Source organism: Chrysemys picta, chromosome 19 (genome assembly GCF_011386835.1).
Source record: "Chrysemys picta bellii isolate R12L10 chromosome 19, ASM1138683v2, whole genome shotgun sequence".
Classification (NCBI taxonomy): Eukaryota; Metazoa; Chordata; order Testudines; family Emydidae; genus Chrysemys; species Chrysemys picta.
Window position 1 is genome coordinate 8,953,912 of NC_088809.1, and position 16,518 is coordinate 8,970,429.

Here is a 16,518-nt window from a genome sequence, read left to right on the forward strand (position 1 = left end):
TATAACAAACAATTTTCTCATAGAATTTTGATAGGAAACCAAATTAATTAGAAAGTATACAAGATGCATCACTTGGATATGCTTACATATTGAACAAAATGTTATGTAAGGATCTCACAGTGACAAACCGTGACATTTTTTATGCCTAAAAATAGATTAAATTTTGTGTTCAACATGTAAAAAGTACAACTGCTGAATTTTGTTTTTTATATATAATATACATCTTAAGTGTAATAAATGAATTCAAAAGCCCCAAATTGAAAAGGGATGCTGTCAGGTTAAGCATTTAAGCATGGATAAAATTTCCACAAGGGAAATGACTTAGGAGCCTAAGTCACATTTTAAAAAGTGACTTAGGAGCCTAAATCTCATGGACTTTCAGGGCCTAAGTTACTTTGAAAACAGGATTTAGGTGCTTTTAAAATGTTACCTTATGCAATTTACTAGTTAGACACTTGGTTGTTACATCTAAGAGAATTTTACAAATCTCATTTATTATTTGCAATTTTTAACCAGTATTTGCATTTTATACTTCACTCGCCGTGGTCAGTGGAAACAGATTACTGAGTTTTAATTTCTAGCCTATTTCACTTAGTGTTTTCTTACGCAGCTGGCAACATGCAGTCATAGCAAGGAATTTGACATTCACGTTAAAATAGGTAATTTATTACAAATGCATACATTCTTACATTAAGATTTGTGAAATTAAGAAAAAACCCACACAACAAATTCTGGGCAGCAATAATCCTGATGGAAACATTTTTATTTATTTATTGTACAGTAGAGCAGTTTAAAAAAAGCAGAAATATATTTACTTTGTAGGTAAGAAGTTTGGTACTGGGGTGGAGATTCTTCATGGTAGACAACACTCTGAACAATCCCATGAATTGGATTCAACAAATTTGGGTCTTGGCACAGTGACAAAAGAGTATTGATCTTGGAATCCAATAAATTGTGCCTAAACAATACAAAAGTAAGGGTCGTCTTTTTGTTCATATAGTTACTTAAAGTTAGATCTGAACTGCAGGTTCATTTATCAAACAAAACGACTGGGATGGAATTTTCAGAAGTGTCCAAGTGATTTAGGAGCACAAGCACTATTCACTTTCAATGGGACTTATGCCCTTAAGTCACCTCAGTGCTTTTGAAAACCCCATAGAAAATGTAACACATCAACCCTTTTCTTTAATTAGCAATTAACAAAATACTTAAACATGCAAAATCAAATATTTGAATTATTTACAAGGAAATAATTAACTGGTAAAATGAATATCTGGATTTACTCAATCCTTGGTATTATTCCTGATACTGTCATAAAGGACGCCAATTACTGCCAGTTTGATTTCGGTGACTTTTGAAATTCCTTTGACGCTGACCATCATTTTATAACAGGAGGAGGTGATATTCTTTCTACAACATGCAGACCTGAATTTAAGAAGTCCACACAAATTACACTACAATAGCTTGACTTTCCTAAACTGTATTGATTGCACATAGACAAGAATACAGTGATAAACTAAACAAACATGTTGTATGCAAAATCATATTGAAGGAGTACACCTGGGCTGCACTTTAAATAACTTGTTTTGACAGCAAAAAGAACAAGGAGTACTTGTGGCACTTTAGAGACTAACAAATTTATCTGGGCATAAGCTTTTGTGGTCTAAAACCCACCCACAAAAGCTTATGCCCAAATAAATTTGTTAGTCTCTAAGGTGCCACAAGTACTCATTCTTTTTGCTGATACAGACTAACACGGTTACCACTCTGAAACTTGTTTTGACAGGTCACTTTTGTGAAAGTTATTAGTGACCCCCCTTAATAGAGCAGCTCCTCCTCATCCCTGTCTGACTGTTATTGGCTCTCAGCTAGGTGGACCCGATATTTCGATGACACTTGGACACCAGTAAAAAAAACAACCTTGTTTATCTGCTGGGGGAAAAAAAAAAATCTAAAAGGTAACATGTATCCCCTTGTTTTGCAACAACACACTAATGCACTGTAAACAACCCCTAAGTTTTTATTTTTATTTCAACTCTTTTTTATAGTGTCAAGCAGTGATAAACCACAATTAAACTGCTGGACCAATGGCTGCAATGAGCAGGGGAAGGTTTTGGTGTTAAGTCTGGAAGAAGCACAATATAGGCAACAGCAGTGCAAGATTATCCAGAGCCAGGCCAAAGCACCCAAACTCAGACTTGGAAGAATTATGGCAGAGCATAATTCAGTCTCCATGGCCTTTGGCCTCTCTGTGGAAACTGTCAATAAAGGTACTTATTAGTACCAACTGTGGGGGTGGTTTCTGTCTTAAGGACACCGCTACCACCAAAAACACCAAACTCATTTCACATAGGCCACTAGATAGTTTCCAATGGTAACAGCCTTCAGTCCTTACAAGTCTAAGTTAAATTTGAACTAGCAACCTAAGGGTAAAAAATGTCTTGTAACCCCCGCCATCCAGTTCCCGAAGTCATTTTATGCAAGTGTAAGGCAGCAAGCTTAATACGAAATTATATAAACTGAGTTTTAATTACTTACACAACAGGAAAGACCTTTGGGAAGACGACACTGGCTTCTGCTAAATACTCGTAAAGAATTCGTTGGTCAAACTCATCTGTAGTGTACTTTACTAATGTTGCCTGGCATAATGCAAAGGACAAAAATCAGTATCTCTCTGATTTGGGAGGTGAATATTTGTGCTTAATTTTTTTATAACAAGGATTTCAAACATTGAGGGATGACACCAGTTCATCACTAACAGCACTTGATTGCCAAAAAAGGAGCACTAGCAAGATAGATAATCACATTAAGGGATTTTATTATTTTTTTTTTTAAAGGACAGTTTTTATTTTGAGTACACCTCTACCTCGATATAACGCTGCTCTCGGGAGCCAAAAAAAATCTTACCGCGTTATAGGTGAAACCCTGTTATATTGAACTTGCTTTGATCCACCGAAGTGCGCAGCCCCGCCCCCCCCCCCCCGAGCGCTGCTTTACCGCGTTATATCCGAATTCGTGTTATATCGGGTAGCGTTATATCGAGGTAGAGCTGTATTTCATGTGCACACAGGAGACTGACAACGAATGGAGTTGGTCAAAATAAAAAAAACAGCAACAATTTTGGTCAATACATTTCCCTCTTTTGGTGAGAAATGTTTTCAACAAAGACGGCCCCACCAGTTTTCAAAAAATGAAAGTTTTAGAAATGTACTCAAACTTCAAAGAGTTTCAGTAAGAACAAAAATTCAGATTAAACATTCTTGAATGTCTTTTCAGAGGATGGCAGTGATGGGAACTGCATTGGAGCAGGCTGGGAGAACATTTAAAGTCATTTATACTGCAACCCTCAACCACTGGGCTCAGATAAGTTTAAAACTCAAATTAATCTAGTTCCAGCAATTTAAGATTTAAAAAAGTTATATATAATGCGCACATTGTAGCATCATCCTTTGTTTTGTGATTCTTATCACCTGTGAAAAAGTGAGAGAATAATTTGATGTACTCTGCAAAAAGGTGCATAAATGTGAACATTAAATATTTGCCTGTTTATGGATATTAAATATGCATTTTAAAAAGTAATTCTCTTGGACATCCTAGACATCAGTGGGGCAAAATAGAATGCCTTTTACACATCAGGGACAGACCCTGATCAATCAAGCCCTACTAGGATTGCAGTGAAACATACATGCTGGTTTTAAAGACATAGTGCATTAAAAAATAGAGCATAATATGGGGAAAGTGTGCTCACAAGAACAGTAAGCAGCAGGGCTTGAATTTTTGGATCAGTAAGGACCTCTTCATCCAGGAGGACATTAGACTCAGACACAGAAACTTTCCGAAGGTGTGGGTGTTGTTGGGGTGATATTCTCTGGGTTTCTGCCAGAAAAAAAAAATTTACTCAGCCAGAGCACAATAATTAAAAAACAAAGAATTATATTCCATCCCATTCAAATTCAGCCACCTACAACTCCTATGAAGCAGCTTTGTGTTATCCACAACTTAATGACTTGTATGTTATGAAAAAGCATGTTTGTTGTAATAATAATAATAATACCAAGCTCGTGTGTAATACTTTTCATCAGTAGGTAAAGAACAATATCCCATTTCACAGAAGGGGAAACTGAGGGACAGGAAGGTGAAGTGACTTGCCCAAAGTCACTCAATAGATGAGTGACAGAACCCAGGCTTCCTGAGTACCAGTCCAGTGCTCTATCCATGAGGCCACTGGTTCCTTTGTAAAAACCCTGCATCCAGGGCTGATAAAAATATAAAGGGTATAATCTGCTCTCTTTCTGCTATGCAATGTTTATTTTTGGCTGCCTTTTATTCTAGGTCTCCGTATTAACTTTGTTCAATTGTAGTGATTGGAGATTCAATTGCCAGTGTTGCAAAAGGTTGAGGACTTTCTAGGTGGCTTGTTTTGTTAAGAGAAATGCATATCTATTGCCTTGTTGTACCCTAAATAAATGAACACTGAATTTAGAAATAATCCTTTTCATGTGCATGTGCTGCATTTATTACTAGGAACAGTCTAAAAGTGTTAGTCTTTCTTCTCACCCATGTCATAATCATTTTCAGCTACTCTCCTCATTTTGGGTGGTGTGGTAATCCCAGATTCGATTTCTTGCCTTTTAGGAGCCTTTGTGTCTGATATCAAGTGGTCAAAACTTTTCCTTGTACCTAAAAAAAAATTATCAAGAAATTAAATCAGTAAACCATGGTGGATATTCTCTGTGTATCTGAATAGTAAGGTACTGAATGTTTTTTGCTGTGAAGGTATTACACCACCAAGGACATATGGACAAGAACACTGGGAGAGGTGGTCTCGTCATCCTCTGTTACACAGATATCTTTCCTATGGAACAGCAAAGTACATCCCTGCACGAGCAGGACCTCTGTAGCCTTTGTCCTGCTGGTGTTCTAAAACAATCTTCACTTGTGGATACATTAGCTCTAGATATGGTCACACTAGTTCTTGGGATATTACTGTCACATCTTTAGAAACGCTTGGCTAACACAATATACATCAGTTTAGCAGCCAATTTTAAAAATGATATTTATGGCTGAGGTGCCGAGTGTGTGCCACTTTCTTTCCTCGTCAGCATACTACAGTGTCTCCCATTTAGTAAATATTCAAATGCCTTATTACTGGAACCCGAGTCACTATCAGTGTCACTACTCCCTCTCACTCAGTGTGTATATTTTAGTGCTTATGAAAGGTGAGAGGTTGAACAGCACTGGTTTGTGGTAAACAAGATGTGGGTATTGTGCAGGCCTCCACAAAGCTCTAAAAAGCAATATAATCCTAAATGATGTGGCCAGTATAGTTATTCCAAGTCCTTGATCCACTCTTGAGAAGGAAACAGTCGCATGCAGCTCACTGTAGTGGTCTAGCTGGCCAAGGCAGGAAACTTGGACACACCAGGTACTCTCCAATACTTCGATATCCCCACCAAGGCTATGATTTTGTCATGGATATTTTTAGTAAGTCACGGACTGGTTACAGGCAATAAACAAAAAATTACAGAAGCCGTGACCTGTCCCTGACTTTTACTAAAAACATCCCTGACAAAATGGGGAGGGAGGAAGGTCCAGCACCCTGGCTCTCCCCCCTCATCCCCATAGCAGCCGGCTGGGAGCTGCAGGGACCCCATTGTCCAGTGGATGGGGGAGGTCCCTGCCAGCAGTAGAGTCTGGGGAGCTGTAGGAGGGGTGGGGGCTGGGGATTGGGGGGGCCTCCTGTCCCAGGCCACTGAGCAATTTCGGGGTGTGTCTGCTGTTGGCGGCTGGGGTGGGGGCTGCTACTCACAGTGACTGAGCAGCTGCAAGGGGGGCCCCCGCCAGTGGTGGTGGCTGGGGAGCTGTGGGGGGGCCCCCCACCTGTGGCTGCTGAGCAATTCTGGGGTCCCTCTGCCGCCGCCAGTGGTTGGGAGCTGCGGAGGGGCCCTGGCTGCTCATGGTGGCTGAGCCACTGCAGGGGGGGATCCCTGCCACAAGCAGCGGCTGCGCAGCTCTGGGGGTCCCGTGGCGACTAGGATGCTGCAGGGTCTCCAATGTCACAGAGGTCGCTGGAAGTCACCGATTCCGTGACTTCCGCCACCTCCGTGACATAATCTTAGCCTTAGTCATCACTCCCAGTTGACCAGAGTACTCCCTCATTATGCCACAATCCTTCCCCATCCCTCTCTCTCCTGCAGACAAGTTGAAATCATGAATTCCAGGATATTCTGCCCCTTAAGGAACTGCTAAGTAACACGTTGAGGCCAAAATCACGTTTCATGGCATTCCCCCTACATGCTGTGTGATACTGAGTTCTATGAGCCTGATTCTCAATTATACTAAGGCCCCTTTATGCTACTTTCACAGTGTAAATTAGCCATAAAGAGAATGGAAACTGCTCTCTAAGGACATCTCTGGCTGATGTAGAGCTGGCAAAAGGGATTTGCAGCAGCCCTACACAATCTCAGAATACAGGAAGGAAAAAGATGGCTTAAAGAACAGCTCAGATCAGAGGTAATAGGCTATGGACTTGTAGATTGCCAATTCAAACCCGACATTCGTTGGAAGTATCTGAAAGTTGTTACTATCTGCTGATTGCTTGGTGGCCTCTATATTAAATGAGTCTTGTGGTCTCAAATAAGTTTCCACTGGTCCTGTGCTCACACCACCAACTGCTTAACCGCTGCTACTAACTGGAGCCCTTATTAGAAGGCTCAACAGGGAGACCGTCATGTTTCACTGCAAAGCCTTTTTTTTATTATTATTAAAGACTTCCTATTGGGTGGGTGGAAGCAGGGAAGAGGGGAGAGTCTTAGTTTGGAGGGATTTTAATTGTGGAGGTTGGTCCAATTTGTATTGTGTAGGTGTAATGTATGTCACTAGAAGAAAGGACAGGCCCATTTTAAAAATGTCAAATAAATACGTTATGTTCACCCAAAAACATTTTCTCTGTTTTAGCTTTTTAAAGACTGTTGTAACAAACTAGTAAACCTAGTGTTTTACTTACCTAGTAGCTTTTTAGTGTTGGCTTGTGAAGGCTGTCCCATATCCAAGCTCATGGATTTTCGTGTCCGTGGGCTAATCTGTCCCACTGTGGGGTAATTGGCAGCAAGATGTCTGTCTGACCCCTTTGGAGAGGACCACGGTTGGTTTTCTTTTAGTGTCCTGACAGTGTGGAGGAATTTAATTTTTAAAAACCAAAAGTTGCACATATTTGGTTATAAACCCTCTAAGTATTTGAACTTTATAATAAATAATAATAATAATAATAATAATAATAGTTAAAGCTGTCAGCTGGAATTGTTTATATAGTAACCACTTTGGTTGCAAAATTCTGTAAATTTATCAGTGAAATGCAGCACCCTGTGTGATTATATTACTGAAATGGTAAAAACAAATAAGAAAATTACCCAATGTAAGGAAGCCAACTTATAAGGAAAGGGGAAGGCCCTGTTCAATAATCAGCTGATCTATAAGGTTTTTAGATCTTGTTTTATAAAAATGCTAATTCTAGAAATACGCTCAGGATTTCATAAAACCAGGCTTGCTTTTCCACTTACATGCAGACCTCCTATACTACGATTTCACTGTTCATAAACAATACTGATGTTACCAGCTACTGCATGCTGGAATCTCAGCTAAAGGAGGAAGTAGGGGATCACTAGGTAGCTATTTTACAGAGCTACTAAAGGAGAAAAATAAAGATGATTATGTTTTTAAAACTGTTGAAACAAGATTTAGGGTAAACTTCAGACTATGCAGAGAGGCTAGCCTAAGCCCTAGACACCACTTAAGTCTCACTTAAGCATATAGTGTTTAAGTAGTGCATATAGTGCTTAAGTAGTGCATAGGTCTTGAACCCTTAATGCACAGTTGATCTTTAAGCAGCCCTTCTTAATGCTGGTTCTAGTTTTTAACATATTACATGTTACCTTTAAATAACCTGCAAAAGGTACAGCTTTCTTCCCAAAGTATTCACTGAGGTTCGCACAACTGCTGTAGTTTAAATATAGTGAGAGAGAGACTGACCTACAGCTGGTGTCACTGTGATGTATGGGATATGTATCCATAGGAACATTTTCCATTGAAACCTCTGTCAGCAAGAGAGACTTCCTATGTTTTAGGCTGCAGCGACTTCGAACTTCCTCAGACACTGTCAGCAAAGCTAAAAATCCAAAGAAAGTGAACAAGTTTTCAAAGACAGCAACATTTTCAGAAGTCTACGCAGTACTCCATGGATTTTAATTTTTTTCTTAGCACATACACAAATCCATTGGAAGCTGCAATTATTTCTCACTAAAATGCTTAAAGTCAATTGAAGGATAAGGAAGGCTTTTGAAATAATTTTAAAGTAGTTAAATTATTTTTCATAACAGTCCCCTGTAAGTTTACAACTAAAATTTTATTTAAATATTTCCCCTCCACATTGTTCATTCTTGCTAGGCTGCTAGAACTCTTGACTGCTTTATTTTTTAACGCAAGCATTTAAGTATTTACATTTTAGAAACTCTCTCCAACCTGTGGGAGAATTTTGAAACAGATACGTCACTAGGTACCCCCACATGCTGACTTTACCAACTTTGTTAGCATTCCCTTCACTGATTTAACCTTTCAGACTAATTTTCTGAACAGCCCCATCGTTCTCTGACAAAGTTTTCTTTAAATAGCTTTTTAATATTTTATCGACCTAAGGCCAAGAATTTCCACACCTTTTGATTAGGCAGAAGGTTAGTAGTTCTTTTTTACCTGCCAGATAAGCCACACTCTGGGTATTCACCTCGAACTTGTCACAATTCCTATGTTTGTTAACCAGAGCTAGTAGTGTGTGTAAAATCCTTACTGTCCTTGCTACGATGGTAGGAGAGGGATGCCTGTATCCTAGGGAACAAGGTTATGAAGAAATCAAGTATTGGGTATTTAGTTTTTAATGCATATTTATTATAATGCTTTTACCAATATTTTTCAGTGAGATATTTCTCAGAACCCTTCATATATAGAGTAAGAAAGCACAAAATTAGTGAATGATGAACATACACTAAAACGATTTTTTTTCTGCCCCCTCCCAAAGACCAGAACACTGCAAGTGTCCAGGCAGATATTCTACATATTTATTTAAATTCTTGTCCCATTATGACCACCTATATAATATGCAGTAAGCCTGAAGTGGAGTCAGGCCTGACTTATAAAGAGAAAGCACTTTTACAGAAAGTACCACAAAAGAACAAATAGAAATAAAGCCATACCTCCAGTGACAGTTCACAGCGCACAACGTGAAATCCTGATGCCATTTAAGTGAATGAGAGTTTTGTAATTGATTTCAATGGGGACAGGATTTCACCCTTTATTCATTCTTGGACTTGGTTATGCTTCTAAACTAACTTAGAATATGACATGAAAACAAGCACAACCAATTTTCTATTCCTACCTTTTAGAAGATGTCCTACTAGTGCAAAATTAAAGTTAGAGTTAAAGTTGAGTCCAACAAAATGATCCATCTGTTTGCAGTGCCATTCCAAAGGTCTCCTGATTTCCATAAATACTTCTTCTGGGCTCTGTTAAAGAAAAACAGTGTCTGATGGTATTCAGCTGCAGATTATTCATACCACTAAATTTTTGGTAAAAAAATTACAGAAATCTAAAGTAGTTAGAAACTTGCAATATAATATGCAAATAAAATCCTTATGTGTAATGTTGATATTTCTGTGCTCTGTCAGTCTGGGTGGATTCCAAGCAATATTACAAGTTATAAATTTGGACGTTTTTCCTTTTTTCCTTTCTTTCTGGAGGTGTGAGAATGCATTTGCTGTGATTGTGCTCTCTCGACATGTCAAAGATTAGGTTAAACATTAAAGGAGAAGTGGGAGAAGAGCCCAAAATGTATTCAGCTTCATTCAGTATCTTTTTACCCTGCAGTAGAATTTCAGGTTCAACAGGAATCAACGTTAGTAAGAGAGTTTTTATAAGGAGGTTTACATGAGGACTCAAATATTGGAATATTGATTTCCTTGCAAGTCGGAGTATTGGACACCAATTCTCTTCACTCAACTATTTTGTTCCACAAGGAGGTATACACACAGATTTGTTTGCTTTCAAAGATAAGAATGCACAGTACATTAAAGGTTGCTCACACAGTTTACTAGCGGGTGTATCACTTACCTTGTCATTGAATACCCGAAGACCATCTAAGGTATGCAGATTTTGTTCAAGTAGTGCTGTACCTGCTGAATAAAGGTTAACTTCATCTAGCTGCAGCACTGCCATTGCCACCCAAAAGAGGGCCTTGTGCATAGGAGAGTCCTAGGGGAAAAGATTGCAGTGATTTTAATTTCAAAACCATTTCTGGAAATGAATAAAACAGGACAAAATGTATCCTGGTAATCTTGTTTATGTCATGAATTCTTAAGCTATCCTTGATTGGTGCTGGTCTGTTATCTGCATATGGGGCTCTCTCCTCAACCACATTAAAGACAAAACTGACAGTCCACATAAGCACCATCTATATTCCTCAAGCAGTTGTATTCTTCAAGGTGGATAAGTACCTTCTAAATACCACAGAAGAATCAGTCACAAGGATCATTCTTTGTGACTGCTGCCTCTCCATTCATTCCATTCTTTCAAATCACACACATTTCAAATCAGTATTGCACCTTCATTCCACCAATCTGGGAAGCGATGTTTGCGTTCAATGCCAAGTCTAGATTCCAAAAGATGTGACTAATGCTGTGGCCAAATTAGTCGGGTCATTACATGCCCAATCAGATTGGCATGCTGGGCAAGCGAGCATTCAACACGTTTTTTATGAAGAATATGTCTTCCTTATAAATGACAAACATACTGGGGATCCAGTTCTTATCCTCTGTGCATGACATTACCAGAGATACTTGCAGGACCAGGGTCCAAAGTCTCTAGCTTTATATTTTACTGAGGTAGAGTCAAACTATTAGACTTCGAGTGAAATGAAACAGAACTTCCAAAGGCTTCGGGCCTTCATTGTCTTTACAATAAATACTCAAACTTCTGTACTAAAATGTAAGTTTGTGACATATCAACATAAAACTGAACCTGTAAATAATGTACTAAAAGCACAACTAATTCCTACAACTCACTGTTAATTCTAAACCCTACATAATGCCATTCAGTTGGCTCAGCAGACAACGCTGCGAATATGAAATAAAGTTACCAAGATAAAGATGAAATATCAAATGATAAAATCACCAGAAGATCCTTCAGACAGATCACTAACATTTACTTAAATTCTTTGATGTGTATGGAAAATGAACATTACACTAACACGCCTTCCAAATGCATCTATCAAGAAAATTGGTGGAAAGTTAGTTTCTCTTGAGAACAAATTTACAAGAACAGTTGCAAGCAGAAGAGACTTTACTTCTTGCATCTGAAGAAGTGAGGTTCTTACCCACGAAAGCTTATGCTCCCAATACTTCTGTTAGTCTTAAAGGTGCCACAGGACCCTCTGAGACTTTACAGAGCCACCCTTTTCCAGTAATACCCAGCTTCAAGAGCTTCACCCCACTTTCAAATTTACTGTGTCCCTTTGACAGCATGTGCAATACAACGCTGCAAGGAAATTTTACAGAGATTCATAATTGTACGCAAACTGCTGGGCTTACGAAGTCATGAACTTCATCCCTGGAACATTTCAAGTCAAATGAGATTAGCTTTTATGATGAACTGTGATCCAGAAAACCTGTGCCAGCAGTTACAGGTTGAAATGCCAAAAAAGCTGAAGAGCTCAGGAGAGAAGATCATGAAATAACTTCCTTCAAACCTTGCTGTGGCTTTAGATCATAATTCTGCTTCACCAGACAATCACATGCAAGCTCGGCTTTTCCAATTTTTTTGCAGAGAGGGTCTCAAATACAAAGCGGTGACATTTTTGATTTCCCTTTGAGCAGGAATTACTTTTACAGTAAAGGAACAGGAAGATTGCCAGAGATGAAGGTCACAATTTGGATTCATATTTTTGAGGTGAAACACGTTTATAGTTTTCATTTACAGAACAGATTCATAGTTTTATCAGTGTTATTTACCTTATTAAGAAGTGGCTGCAGCTTGGTTAGTGCGATAACTGTGGCTTCTATAAGAACTTGGCTGTTGTAATTATCAGGACCTTTTAAACAGCTCTCAAGTCCCTTTTTGGAAAAATGGAAAAAACATTTTTTATTAAAAACAGGTTCTAAAAATCAAAGTTCTAACCAATAATTAACAGCAGTTTTGATTTAGTTTTGAAAAGTTTAAACTTGTTTTTAAAGGATTCTGAAGTATTGTCAGTGAGGATTACAAACCAAGAAAACGTTTCATGGTGCATATAAAATTTAAGGTGCTGTACTGTTATTTTAAGGATCAGCGGAGCTATTATATCAGAGGGATTGAGTAGTCCTGATATTTCAGATACTGTTCACCTAAATTATGTCTACGAAACTTGAGTAGAATAATAAAATGCTCAAGGGAAACTAATCTTTTTGGTACACTGGTCACCTGCTATTAAACACAGCTTTATGATCTTGTTTGGTATCATGGACTCCATTACCAAGCTAACTGCATAGTTTTAAAATATTTCACTTGCATAAATGGTAGGCACTCTATTCAAATTCTCTAAGTTACTTTATTTGCTTTTAACAGCTATTAAATGTATAACTTCCTTCATAGTTATGCAGATGCAGCTAAGTACTGAGCTCTTAGATTCAACCTCAATGCAATGCTCGAAGTTCAGTTAGAGATAAATTATCTAGCCATACCATTTTTTTGTATGAGCAGCAGCACTGGGTAAAATTACTAAAGAGAAATCAAATTCAGTACCACCAAATTTATTCTGGTCAGAAAAGGTTTGGCTACAAAAACTGGATTTTCAATTATGAATCAATTCCTCGTTTTGCATAAGAATTCACCCTAAAACGGGTCAGTCATTATTTTCTGCTGAATCCAAAATTTAATCGTGAGACAAAATTATTTGGCTGTTAAAGGAGCTATTCTATGATTTACATCAAGAAAAACTAAGAACCATATACCTTGCTAAGAATTCGGATTATTTGTTTTATTTGCCCATGTGACACTCGTTTACTGATACAGCCAAAGACGACAAGTGCTCTTGGTTGCAGAGATGGATTATATTGGAATGCAAACCTGTGAGAAATAGAAGTGAGTTGTCTTAAACAAGTTTGTTTCCATAAGCTTGCGTAGCGAAAAAAATCAAGAGTTACACATCTACTACACATGCAGTTATAGGTTATGTTTCTGTGACTCACAACATACTTTTGTGCTAGGTCTGTCCACTGGTCCAGCCACTTGCATGTTGGAATATCTCTCATACAAGCCTTAAAAAAAAAAAGATATTGAATACATGTAACCTTAAGCAAAAGCACCTATTTAAAATATGTATCTGCTTTTAATTCTTAGAGAGCTATTCCTTATTTAAGCACTTAGTACTAAGCCTAGTCAGGAAGCAGACATCCTCTTATGCGGCTGGCCTGCATGATAGTATATACAATACTACTATGTTATATCTCATGGTTTTAATTAGTTTCTCATTGTCTTACAAACCGTACCTCCATGATCTCCAGCAGAGCTTCAGTAACTGTTTCCAGGGAAGTCAGTGCAAAAGTCTCCCTCTCGTATGAACCAGGAGAGAATGACCTATCCCGATAACTGGATCGGAATGCTATGACAGCTGCTGATTTCACTTTGCTGATTCCAAACAGCAAATAAAACTTGGGCAGCGAGAACTCTGTCAAGCTGAGTCTCAAAACTTGCTTCGTCTCCTCTGTTAATTAAGAATTTACAAGTTACATTTAATATATTGAATCCCAACCCACCTTTCAAAAAGTACTTTCAAGACCCAAAGCCCATTTTTAAGGTGTAAGCATGTATTCTAGGAAGTGGACCACCTTCACTGGGGGTGGGGTGGGGAGAAGACATACATTATGTACGGTTCTGCCCGTTCTAATACTGTTTTACATGCTATTGGCCTGTATTTATGCCACTGCATGCGTGGCCCAGTATACTGATTCTCAAAATATGGTCAGGAGAATTAAATAGTTTGAAAAAACAAGCAGTAGGGAATTTGGCTGGGGGAGATGGTTCCATAAGATCTCTCTCTGAGGTGGGCCACAGAATGAAAAGGGTAGAGAACACCTGGTATTGGGAGGTAGTGCTGCTGAGTTCTAGTCTGGTCACTTAGGCCCCGGTTTTCTGAACGGGAGGTGTAAGGTTCTGAGGATTTTTGAAAATCTGGTCACTTCATTTTAAAGCCTAAATGGAAGCTGAGCTCTTTTGCAAATCCATGTTGTGGGGTCTCAACACTTTTGTAAATCTGGCTTTTAACTTCATTACGCCTCAGTTTACACATCAGTAAACTAGAGATACCTACCTATATCTCTGGGCTGTTGTGAGGCTTAATTCTTGGTATATACAACACGCTTTCAGATTCTTGGATAATGGCACTATATATAAATATGTGCAAAATATTCTAAGTTCTAAGATTCCTTTAACATGCTTTCATACCTGCACTTTTGTAATAAGAAGCTATGAAGATGTATTTGCTAGTGGGTTTTAACTCTACTGGTTCTCACTGTTTTATCTTGGGATCATTGAAAAACAGCAAAAATATAATAGCAAGTAAGGTATCCTCTTTTAGTTTCACAATCGTCTTACACAAGAGACATTTTGGTTACCTGGTATTCTATACATCTATTCAACAGAAGAATTTCAGCCAATTAGAGCATAGACACAGTTTCCTCTTCATCTACATCATGAAAATTCTTGTCGATAATGTCTCCACATCACCCCTTTTCCGAACAAGCCACTCCCTTTAGTCATTATTTACATTAAAGACCTGCCCAAAATCATCTAATCAGTTTTTAGCCCAATTCTTATTCATTCTAGCCATACACCCATGCGGCAATCTCTCGCAAAGCTGAAGAACAGCAACACAGCACTTTCAAAACCCCAGCAGAGAAACGAAACTTTAGTGTTACAGAAGATTAATCTTTATCGCTCACAAATATTCACAACGAATAGCAGAGGTTGATTAAATTACTGTTTTGTTTCAACTATCCATCTCAGCCACCCTATTACTATTTTGTACACAACATAACAATTGTTATCCTATAATTAACTATCGTTAAATGAGTTGGAAATATTCTCTTATTGTAAGTTCTCCTAATGTATGACCATTGCAGGTGACAATTTTCTACCACTCCACTCCTCTAGCCATTGGTCCTTCTGGATCAAGCACAAGAAAGCTCAGCCGTGATCTAGTACTGAACTAGAGTTCACCTTTACTAATGGTCTGAAAATACATCACCGCAGTGCCACCTGTGGTCTCAGGGATGGTCTCCACTTACCGTGGATCCAGGATGTGGTGATCGATCCACCGGGAGTCAATTTAGTGGGTCTAGTGAAGACCCGCTAAATTGACCGCCGAGCGCTCTCCCATCGACTCTGGTACTCCACCAGAACGAGAAGCATAAAGTAAGTTGACTCCAGCTACGTTATTCACATAGCTGGAGTTGCGTAACTTAGATCAGCTTAACCCTGTAGTGTAGGCCTGCCCTCAGATACAGTAGCTTCATAGAAATGACAGTGGGGGAGAATGGGATGGGAACAGGTCAAGGAGACATTTGCTAAAGCAAAGTAAACTAATGAGTGATCAACTTAATATAATATTTCGTAAGAACTTACCGCTAAAGTGAAGTTGTGAACAAGTGCACAGAGAATGAATGATGTTGATGACCAGGCCATGGGTGGAAGCTCTAAGGGAAAGAGGACCAGTGGCCACCAACAAAGTAACTACATGGAAGAGGTAGGGGAGATGTGCTGCCACATCAAGAGAATTGTTAAAGGAGAGCATCAGCATGTAACGTGCTAGAATGGCAATATCATCCCACATCAGGTGTTGCTCTAATGTAGGAGTTGGAGACAGACAAGTCTTGTCGATTATTTTGCACATCCTCCCTATTACCTGAAAGGGAGCAAACATTTTCTTTTAGTTAAAGCAAAAACAGGGCTCAAAGTTTCACTCAAACACTATTACAATTAAACTTTACAATGTTTCTATTAAGAACACATATTAAAATACTATTGTACCACTGTTTAGAGCAGTGTCAAATTATTGACCGACTTAAAGGTAAGTTAAGGAACGGAAACACTCACTTTGCTTGAAACCAATTTCACATTTCCAGAAGCCAGAGCTACAGCTGTGTCTGCCATAACCTCAGCTTTTATGGATCCCAAGCCCCCTGTGGCACTGGTTTTGATGAAACTGTCCAGCACTACATCAAGTAGATCTGTTATCTATTGGAGAAAATAAGTAATCATTTGCTTGTTAATGTCAGGTACATGAAATTCAGGTGTAACAATCTGAATTAAGGAGCCTGCTAGACAAGTGACCACTTAGTTCTATTACTTGACTGTATGTATGTGGTGAAAATTACAGCACCAGTTTCAGTGATTTTTCAACAAATGTTTACATTGTTGCATCTGAATTAAGATGAACCCCAC

The 16,518-nt window shown here is 38.6% G+C and overlaps 1 protein-coding gene across 4 annotated transcripts in view; it reads right to left on the reverse strand.

The window, feature by feature from the left end:
* Window positions 1-16,518, reverse strand: part of NF1 (neurofibromin 1) — a 170,926-nt gene that overhangs the window by 19,162 nt on the left and 135,246 nt on the right. For all 4 annotated transcript variants that reach the window (XM_008178856.4, XM_008178855.4, XM_042857833.2 and 1 more), the window contains 15 exons: window positions 16,171-16,311; window positions 15,700-15,979; window positions 13,566-13,780; window positions 13,273-13,334; window positions 13,029-13,143; window positions 12,051-12,152; window positions 10,156-10,296; window positions 9,425-9,551; window positions 8,746-8,877; window positions 8,029-8,164; window positions 7,007-7,164; window positions 4,558-4,680; window positions 3,749-3,876; window positions 2,539-2,639; window positions 816-958 (listed from right to left, as the gene is read on the reverse strand). In XM_008178856.4, the coding sequence (XP_008177078.1) occupies window positions 816-958; window positions 2,539-2,639; window positions 3,749-3,876; window positions 4,558-4,680; window positions 7,007-7,164; window positions 8,029-8,164; window positions 8,746-8,877; window positions 9,425-9,551; window positions 10,156-10,296; window positions 12,051-12,152; window positions 13,029-13,143; window positions 13,273-13,334; window positions 13,566-13,780; window positions 15,700-15,979; window positions 16,171-16,311 (2,104 nt within the window). The remainder of the gene's footprint in view (window positions 1-815; window positions 959-2,538; window positions 2,640-3,748; window positions 3,877-4,557; window positions 4,681-7,006; window positions 7,165-8,028; window positions 8,165-8,745; window positions 8,878-9,424; window positions 9,552-10,155; window positions 10,297-12,050; window positions 12,153-13,028; window positions 13,144-13,272; window positions 13,335-13,565; window positions 13,781-15,699; window positions 15,980-16,170; window positions 16,312-16,518) is intronic.